The sequence below is a fragment of the Panthera uncia genome, chromosome D4 (genome assembly GCF_023721935.1).
Source record: "Panthera uncia isolate 11264 chromosome D4, Puncia_PCG_1.0, whole genome shotgun sequence".
Classification (NCBI taxonomy): Eukaryota; Metazoa; Chordata; class Mammalia; order Carnivora; family Felidae; genus Panthera; species Panthera uncia.
Genome location: NC_064807.1, coordinates 14,989,903 through 14,999,887, shown reverse-complemented (window position 1 = coordinate 14,999,887; position 9,985 = coordinate 14,989,903). Strand labels below are relative to the sequence as shown.

The window sequence follows — 9,985 nt, the reverse complement described above, 5'->3', positions numbered from 1 at the left end:
TCTGGCTCTTGGGAGATTCAGTTAAATGGATCTTATATTTCTTCACCCGGAGATAACAATGGATGGGTTGATGCAGCAATGGTGTAGGATGAGGGAAATGTGTAGCCATATTTGAGGCATTATTATCTACAGATCGGAGAATACACTAAATAATTACACAAGACAGAACTTCTTTGCTTCCATAAAGGACTCATTGTAAGACTCAAATTACGGTCTACTAGGTGAAATCGAATTCGATGTGTTTGTTTCCAACTCTAATTAGTGTGTGTCACTGAAAAGGCATTCTACTATATAACACAATATTGACAATGCAAAGTTGATCTTACTGTAGCCATTTCTAATCATAGCTCTCTTGCTGGCACAATTTTTAACTTTACTTGAGGTTATAATTGTATATTTTCATTCCCTACGATAAAGATTTACTATGGATGTGTAACTCCAAAGTTAAATTACATTTTAAGTATCTTATTATACATTTAAAGAGGTAATTCAGCTCTCAAACTTTTGAGAGTAAGATATAGAAGTTGAGTTCCTTTTTCAGAAAAGGGAACAAAATAGTAAATGTAATATTATAATGCTGTTCTTTTTCAAATTAGGAATACTTTGAGCAAATGTGTACAGAATTGGGCATTTATATTTTTGATTCTGTCAAACAGAACAATGAATGTGAAATCACTTGGTATAATTTTTAATCATAGCAATTAAACTTTTTTGCATAGGACTTTATAAGCGGTATAAGAAAATTATAGCTTATCGCCAGGATGAATCCATTTAGACCCATTGTTTATAGCCATCTAATGGAAAATATTTTATAATAACGCAACCTATGCTAGAATAATCTTCAATGTATTTTCAAAGCTAAAATAAACATCTAAATACATTTTACAATATGTTCTATATGAATAGTTATTTTGATGTTAGTTTAACAAATGTTTTATTCATACCCAGTGTTAATTGACTTCTAAATCTATTAATTAAAATAGCAGAATTCCACATTTTAATACAAATATAGAGACAATTTTCCTCCCAGGGAGCCAAGTTAAGTTAGTATTCAGAGCCTAGAAACAGAGTATAGACAAAGATATTAACTTCTCAACTCAGCCAACCTCCAGTGAACACATATAGGAAATAATGGATTAAACAAAATTCTTAAAACTGGATACCATACAGGGCATTAGTTCGTGATGGAAGATGGAACAAAAATTGCATAACTCTCACATAATTGGACAAGCTATGAACTGATGGTGGAAATATTTTGTAAAAACACAAATTAGTATACTAATATTATCTCATTTAAGCCTACTCTCACTCATACCTACCGTCATCCTCATTTTCTCTGACCTGCAGCACCTCTCCCTTATTCTTCATCCCTCAATATCTCTGGTTGTCCATGGGCGAAACCAGAGTCCAGTGGCTGGGAATAGTTACTCAGAGGACAGACATCCACCTACCTTCTCATCTAGGCAACCAATAGCAATCAGCCAGGCAGTAATTAGGGTACTGAAGACATACGTGTGAACAAAAATCCACTTACCTGTCTTCATCAACATCATATTTTCATTGGTGTGATAGACATAAGTAAATTAAAAAGCAAATAATGAGGGGTCCCTGGGTGACTCAGTTTGTTGATTTCAGCTCAGGTCATGTATCTATTGACTCTTGATTTCAGCTCAGGTCATGATCCCAGGGTCATGGGATTGAGCACCACATCAGTCTCCATGGTCAGCACAGGGCTTAAGATTCTCTCTCTCTCTCTCTCTCTCTCTCGCTCTCGCTCTCTCTCTGTCTCTCTGTCTCTCTCCTTCTGATCCTTTTCTCCTCTTGTGCTCTCTTTCTCCAAAAAATAAAATTAAAAAAAAGTAAATAACTAATGATCTTAAAATCTTGAATTTTACGGTGTAACTTTGAGTAAGTTATTTAACCTACTAAGCCTCAGCTATTTCTTTAACCTGTAAAATGGGTATGATAATATTGTTTACAAATTGTGTGTGTGTGTATACACACACATATATACACACATACATATGTACATAACCTTCCTTGAGATGTGTGTTATATAATATTACATATATTATATATAATATAATATGTTATATATAATTAGTCTGTATTAAAAGAGAATTGTAACTCACAATTAGACTGGGCAAAGAGCCTTATGTAGACAGAAATCAAGCTCATGGAACTAAACATTACTTACTCAGATTTTGGGTACAAATTGCCTCTGTTGACATGATCAATTGTAAAGAAGTATATGAATTATGGATAATCCAGTGAGCAAAAACCTTGTTATCTGACTGCTTGGACTGAGGCAATTTCCCCAGAAAAAATTAGAACGTGTTCTGTTCTTCATCGTTGGTTGCAGATTCTTTCTCTATCTTTCCTGACATTCAGTGTGAATGTGGTCAAGACTCTCCAATGTATCCAATCATTTTACTAAGGAGACCATCATTTTGTGTTAACTCCAAATCTCAGAAACCTTAATTTAAAAAAAAAAGGTATTAAAATCATAACTGTATCTATTGTGTGAAATCATGTCCACAGATTTTGTCTTTTATTTATCATTGAGCTTGTGAATTACCTCAGAGTTCTTTCTTTCTTTTCCTTTGAAATTCCAACCAATCTGAGAGCTCTTAGAGGAGAGAAGGAGCCCCTTGTCTCACGCAGGTATGAAAGTCAGCCTTTGCTTGCTGACTTTCTACACAGTGGAAAGCTTTGTTTCTTCCGCTTTATCTCAAAAGCTTGTTGTGATGTTAAAATTAGATAATCCGTGCAAAATTCTTTGTATGCTGCTGAGTATATAGTAAATGATCAATAAATGTTAGCTACTCTTTTTATCTGATCCCTTTCTCTATCTTACTGGGCTTACCGTAGTTTCGAATCTTAACACTTTTTTGCCTTGTTATAGTTACAATAGCATCCCAAAAGGTTTTTCCATATATAATATAACCTACCCCACCTTCCATACATGTTATGACTTGCCACCAGATTAAATATCCTGATTAATAACTCTGGAATTTGGGTTCCTGATCAAATGTCTTTAATAATTTTGCACCTTAATCAGGCATTCAGCACCTGCCACCACCTCAATCCACTTTGCCTTTCTTTATTTTATTTTATTTTTTTAATGTTTATTTATTTCTGAGACAGAGAGAGACAGAGCATGAGTGGGGGAGGGGCAGAGAGAGAGGGAGACAAAATCCGAAGCGGGCTCCAGGCTCTGAGCTGTCAGCACAGAGCCCGACACGGGGCTTGAACTCATGACCTGTGAGATCGTGACCTGAGCCAAAGTCGGTCACTCAACCAACTGAGCCACCCAGGCGCCCCCACTTTGCCTTTCTTTAAAAAAAAAAAAAAAGTTTATCTATTTAATTTAGAGAGAGAGAGAGAGATTGAGAGCACGTGCAGGGGGAGGAGGGTCAGAGAGAGAGAGGGAAACAAGGAATCCCATGCAGGCTCTGTGCTGTCAGCGCAGAGCCCATGTGGGGCTTGAACCATGAGATCATGACCTGAGTCGAAATCAAGAGTCTGATGCTTAAATGAGCCACTCAGGTGCCCCCACTTTGCCTTTCTAATTTTAGTTTCCCTTATGCTTTTACTGAACACTATATTCTGGTGCAAACAACTTGTTTGCTGTTCTCTTAAGTGACTCAACATTTCCTTTCTACCCACTCAATGCCTCATCCCCAAACGGCCCACATCCATAGCCCTCATCGTCCAAATGTCTCTTCCTCATAATCTACTCCTCTGAAAGCACATTTTCTCCCTTCTTTTACTTTCCTTATAGTCCTTATCAGTTCCTACCTCTCACTTTCTAGCATTGTTATTTGTGTACCTGCTTTATCTTTCCTAGTAGAGTGTAGGTCCTTAAGGGAAGAATCCATATCTGGTTCATATTTTCATTCCCAAAGTACCCGCACTGAGTAAATATTTGTTGGTTAAATGAATGAATTAACTTTTCAGCTATTCAGGCCAGAAGGTTATACATTTAACCAGCAGGTTAAACATCAAATATGAATAATATTTTACTACAAAGGCTGGCTTCTCAACCAGAGAGGTGCTGACTTAAAATTTGTGATATGATTTCCGGAGAACAATGGAGACCACCCTGTTTCAAACTATCTTTCAACCAAACCTCAATATCCTACTGGTAGAAAGCCACTAGGAGTTGATTTTCTTAGTCTTCTTGATGGCTTTAGGTCAGTTTAGGTTTCAAGAAACACCTACTTGCTGAATAAAATTGCTTGCTAGATTTCAGAACATGTAAGAGACAAGGAAGGGTAAAATGGCCCTGAAGGTGGACACCAAATGGTGCAGAAGACACATTTTGCCTACATTGAACTTTTTAAATGGATAATCCTGTTTTAGTATTTGGCAGCAAGCTAGTTTCTCAGTAGAATGTGTCATAGTTTACCCACCGTGAGCCTGACTACCAGCAACTTCCAAGAACCTGTCAGGGGGCAGAAACAGGAAGGTGTGGCTGTACCTGGAGATCATTGGAGGGAGTTCAAAGGCAGGAGAGAGTCAGTACGAAGTCGGGAATGGCAGGGCCAGGAAATAGAAGATGAGACTCGAGTAATTCATGTTGCTTCACCCATGCAAATTCAGAAGTCACTGCTGAGTCAAAGCAGACATAAGCACTCACATGGTTCCTTGGGAAAATCCTCAGCCAAGGAAACAATGATGTTAAGTCAGGAAGAGAGAATCACTAAAGCAGGCTTGAAAGGGAAATAACCCTGCCAAACTGGAAGAAACACTGGTAGTTGCACAGCAGCAAAGGAAATGCGTGAATAGGACCCACATGACCTCATGTTAGACATGGTATCGCTCCACCCTACTTGTACTCCTGCTTATTCCACACACAAAGGTCTTCAGTATGCCTTCAGGAATTGTTTTAATTATGACATGCCCAGGCATCTCAGATTTCACTGACCTCAGACCATAGGGAAAAGAATACGAGAAACATTCCACTATTCCTAAAGGTAGGAAATACTGTCTTCCTAATCCTAAATCACGATGACAACAGTCCCTCCACTTGGTTGGTGGAATATAATGACCGTGAAAGTTTAAGGTCATCCAACGTGCCTCACATGCATCTTAAGTCAGTTTTCAGCTACAATCGGGATATGGGGTCTGTGACCAGTGTTGTGCCAGGGTGTGTTCCCACGAGCTCACAAGAGTCAACTGTGCATATCTCTTCTCAAATCCGTGTTCGGTGAATTTATGATGGTAGCTTGACATTGGCTATGGGGGGCAAATACTGCGAGCCTTGCATTTTTCTCACCCCTGGAGAGCTGGTTGTTAACCATTACAAGCACACCAGCACGTTTGCACTGGTCTTTTTTTCCCACCAGTCCTCATTAGTGGTTTATTTCACTGCCCATGAAGCCATCTGGAGAAGCCACACCGTTGTCACTTTTCTTTTCTTTTTTTTTTTCTTTTGGGGGGGTTCTCATTTAATCCTCCCAACAAATACGAGATAGAGTTTATCACCGTCACTTTCCTTTTTTTTTACTATTATTATTTATTTTTTTATTTAAAAAATTTTTTTAAATACGAAATTTATTGTCAAATTGGTGTCCATACAACACCCAGTGCTCATCCCAACAGGTGCCCTCCCCAATATCCGTCGCCCACCCACCCCTCCCTCCCACCCACGTTGTCACTTTTCTATGAGTTCAATAGTAGTGCCCAGAGTATTGTTTCTGGATGTTTCAAAAATCTTCCAATCTTGGGATTGCCAGAATGCTCTTGGATTCCATGCAAAGATGGGGAGAATAAGCTATCTCCACTCTTCATTTTGTCACCTGGGCTCTACGAAGTCTTAGTATTCCCATGGTTTCTCATCTATCTCACTGACTTCTCCATGGTATCTCAAGACGAATCCAGCAAGCCCTATAGGAGATAAACACTATTTCACCCCTTCTCTGATTTGTTTTACTCCTTAAGGGCCTCCTGCCAACTATGAAAATGTGTTTCTTTTTTCCTAGGGACAAAATAAAAAACTTGATGACAAGAGGGACAGATGGAGTCCAGCTTACCCGAAAAGCAAGGCTGCCATTTAAACTTATTTTTGAAAACTAGTTGTGCTAGATATATCTTTTGCCTCCTTCCCCAGATTGGCTTTCCATCTTTTTTCATCCTGCTCTGTGTTCTGGGAAATTGGTACACAGAGGCTTCCTCACTGGCTCCCTTTCCCTGTAGCCTCCTGTAGAGTTAGGTCGAAGGAAAACGCTATCAGGAGATTTGGAAGTCATTGTTGCATGTCTTCTCCATACAGCTGTTCTATCTGGGTTCTCATAACTATTCTCTCCCCTGTCCCTCTGACCCAGGGGGAAAAATAGCTCCTTGTTTGTTAACAGTCCCAGGAAGCACCACTATCCCTCACTGTCTTCCTAAAGCCTCACCTTTTATACCTTTTATTTTTCTAATGTTTACTTATTTTTGAGAGAGAAGGAGCACACAAGTGAGGGAGGGGCAGAGAGAGACAGAGACACAGTATCCGAAGCAGGTTCCAGGCTCCGAGCTGTCAGCACAGAGCCCGACACGGGGCTTAAACCCACGAACCAGGAACCGTGAGATCATGACCTGAGCTGATCATGACCTTTTTTTTATATCTTTAAAAAAAAAACCCAAATCTTCTCTATTAAAATTGCATTAACTCTCCAGTTTGAGGGGCGCCTGGGTGACTCAGTCGGTCAAGCGTCTGACTTCGGCTCAGCTCACAATCTCATGGTCTGTGAGTTCAAGCCCCGCGTCGGGCTCTGTGCTGACAGCTCGGAGCCTGGAGCCTGCTTCCGATGCTGTGCCTCCCTCTCTCTCTGACCCTCCCCTGTTCATGTTCTGTCTCTCTCTGTCTCAAAAATAAATAAATGTTAAAAAAAAAATTAAAAAAAAAACAAACAACTCTCCAGTTTGAGTATGTTATCCTTTATTCTGCTGGCATCCTGGCTGATATGCTATTCATACAAAAGCATAGCCCAATAAAGCTTAATGTTCTTCTCACTAAAGAAAGGTATTTCTATTTGGTATATTTACAAAACAACTCAAGTTGTTTCAGCAATTGAAAAGAATAACCTTTGTGCCAAAGATAGCTGTTTATTTGACCTTAATTATTATATTTCTGCCCCACCTGTAATTTCATGAGTTCTTGTCAGAGTTTATTAATTTTTTTAAATGCATAACTCCGGGTGAAATAAATAAGTACTTGAAGAAAAAGTTAGGGATAATAAAGGAATATTAAGGACATGGAATCTTATAATACATGTAAAAATATTGTTGATGCATATTGGTGTGAGAAAAATCCAGTAATTTTATCAGAGTATGAAATAAATATACAGTGATGAATTGGAATAAGTTATACCTCACAAACATTATCTCTGGGTTCAGTTCCATGAAAGTGAAAATCTGGTGTGTAATTTTGATTTAATATGGGGAAGTGTTAGAAAATGCACTCTGATGTTAGCAGGACCTTGAGTCTCACATTATTTGGTTGGGTACGTTCTGGAAAAATAGTTTCCTACTCACCTATCTCAGAAAACCAACAAGTGGGACGATTCAAATGAGGAATTAACCAGGATATGTTTTAGACTGTCTCACCCTCTACCCCCCAGGCTGTCCTGACCCAGTCATCATACAAAGGTGTTGCTCTAAAGCTGAAGCAGTGTCCAGAGTAACAAAGAAAAAGCACCCCCGCCCTGACCTGCAACCGGAGATTAAGCGAAAGGTTATACGACATGACTGGCTCATTGTGAAAATGTGGGAAAGGAAATATTATTTCATTATATGGTGTCCCAGTGACTACCCAGATTGTAAAACCTGTGTATTCAACTGAATAAGGATTATGTTATCTTAAAATTTCCCTTCCTTATGACATGTTTTCTACTATCTTATTTAATCGCTCTAAAGAATGTGCTCTCATAACTCTGTGTTTAAATGTAGTTAACAGGTAACATGATAAAAATGGAAAACAAAATAAGAACAAAAAAGAAAGAAAAAAGAAAATAGATTAAAAAAATAATGTGAGTACATGAAAGGAAAGGCCTAATTTATTACCTTACCCATCCCATCCCCCAAAGAGCTTGACGTAATGATTTGAACAAAATAGGCCCTTGATACCTGTTTATTAAATTTAATGTAAATATTAAAAATAAAGTTAAAATCAGACTGGCTATTTCTGGAAAAGTTCCAAACTTAAGCATTTGGTTTTCTTTACACATAACAAAAAATTAATCTGTTGGTAGAATCTTGGCGACTCCAAGAAATCCAGTGAATCTCTCCAGATGCCGAAGATTACCTAAAAAGATAGTCTTTAGAGCCATGACATAGGTAGTCATTGTCCCTGACACTCTCTTGCTGGAAATGTTCCTGATGAAATGCAATCTCATCCACCCTGTGTGACTAAAGCTATTAAAAGCAATGAAGAATATGGACAGGGTAAGCCATGATTAATTGCTTACTACAATGAAACTAATCCAAAATGTACATGAATCCTAAATTTAATGCTCATTATAAAAAAGGGATCTCTGCTATTTTAACACACCTACAAAGCCACCGATTCAAATATATTACCTTCCTAAAAATTTCCATTCATGAGCTCTCAACTCATGAACAGCAATAATTCTAGAGAAATTAAACAGTCTAAATTAATCAGGCATAAAACTTCCCAGGTTGTCATATTTATCTAGCATGAACAGTTTTAATGAGATCTAATCACACCGCTATATTTTTATTTAGAGTTGCATATAGAATGATAGGTTAAAATATTTTCTTGCTTCATTTGAGCATACAAAACAAAACAAAGCAAGAAACACATTCCTACGTATAAATCAAAACATCAGAGACCATTGAACCCAGAAGTGCCAGGACAAAGCTGAGAATCCGTACAGGGCCAAGGCTGTAGAAATAGTTTCTGAGAAAACTGAGGGGGTGATTCGAAGATAGAAATGGGAGAATTTGTAGCAAATTTGGTGATCTGGATTGGCCAAGGAAGACAGAAGACACCTGCAACCTAATTGAATTATTCGGGATAAGACAGGCTATATGGTAGTTTGTAACAAAATAACCCCTGAACCCTTCTCTGTCTTCTCTGCACTGAAAATGTATACCTGTGCAAAGTTTGTCTCCACCCCCTTCTTCGTCAGGAGCACCGTGCTAAAATCACCAGAGACACTGACCAATGAGAGCCTCATCAGCCTGGCAGACCCAAATCTCCTGACCTCGCTTATTCCCAGCCATAGCTTCTCAACCAGCACCATTTTAAATGACATGGACACAGCAGCCAAGTTCACTGGGGCTGGGGCTTCCAAGGTAGGGGTGGCTGGCTCTGGGGCTAGAATTGGGACTATTTTTGGGAGCCTCATCATTGGTTATGCCAGGATCCCCTCTCTGAAGCTAAAGCTCTTCTCCTATGCCATTCTGGGTTTTGCCCTCTTGGAGACAATGGGGCTCTTTTGCCTGATGGTGGCCTTTCTCATCCTTTTTGTCATTGACAGAGTCATCTCCACCTCTCTGGGTCTTTCTCCAATGTCTCGTCTGCCCCGTATGTTCCCAGGCAGCCTGGGGGAAAGTGGTTGGCTCAGGGTTTGAAGAAGGAAGACAAATAAACACTGTATTAATAAGGGGGGAAAATGACCCCAGAAAACTTACGAGCTTAATATATAATAGTTGATTTCTTGGTCATCCAAGTAATATATAATTTGATAGCTCACTAGAGCAGTGTTCATCCACTGATCCCTCAGATATCCAGGCTTTTTCTATTTTATAGCTCCACCATTGAAAATCCTTGGTTTCCAGGGTGGCTGTGTCAGGACAAAAAGAGAGCTGGGGAATATCTGGACCTTTCACTGTGGAGGGAGGCTCCAAAGTGGCATGTGTACTGAGGCACAGACCATAGACTTTGTCAAATATTGCATATGCTTTCCTCCATATCCCAGTCTCCATTTAGACTCCTTTGGGCCAGTGGGTTATGAGCAAAAATGGTGTGTCA

General features: G+C 39.1%; 1 protein-coding gene across 1 annotated transcript; it reads left to right on the top strand.

Annotated features, from left to right (window-relative positions):
• The first annotated feature begins 9,088 nt into the window (after nt 1-9,088).
• On the top strand, nt 9,089-9,585 carry LOC125924277 (ATP synthase F(0) complex subunit C2, mitochondrial-like). Its single transcript, XM_049632708.1, has one exon. The coding sequence runs from the start codon at nt 9,097-9,099 to the stop codon at nt 9,583-9,585; it is 489 nt and encodes a 162-aa protein (XP_049488665.1). The 5' UTR covers nt 9,089-9,096.
• The last annotated feature ends 400 nt before the right edge of the window (nt 9,586-9,985 follow it).

What these genes read in the sequence shown, in the direction of transcription:
- LOC125924277 (XM_049632708.1), top strand. Translation starts at nt 9,097, where the DNA reads ATGTATACCTGTGCAAAGTTTGTCTCCACCCCCTTCTTCGTCAGGAGC.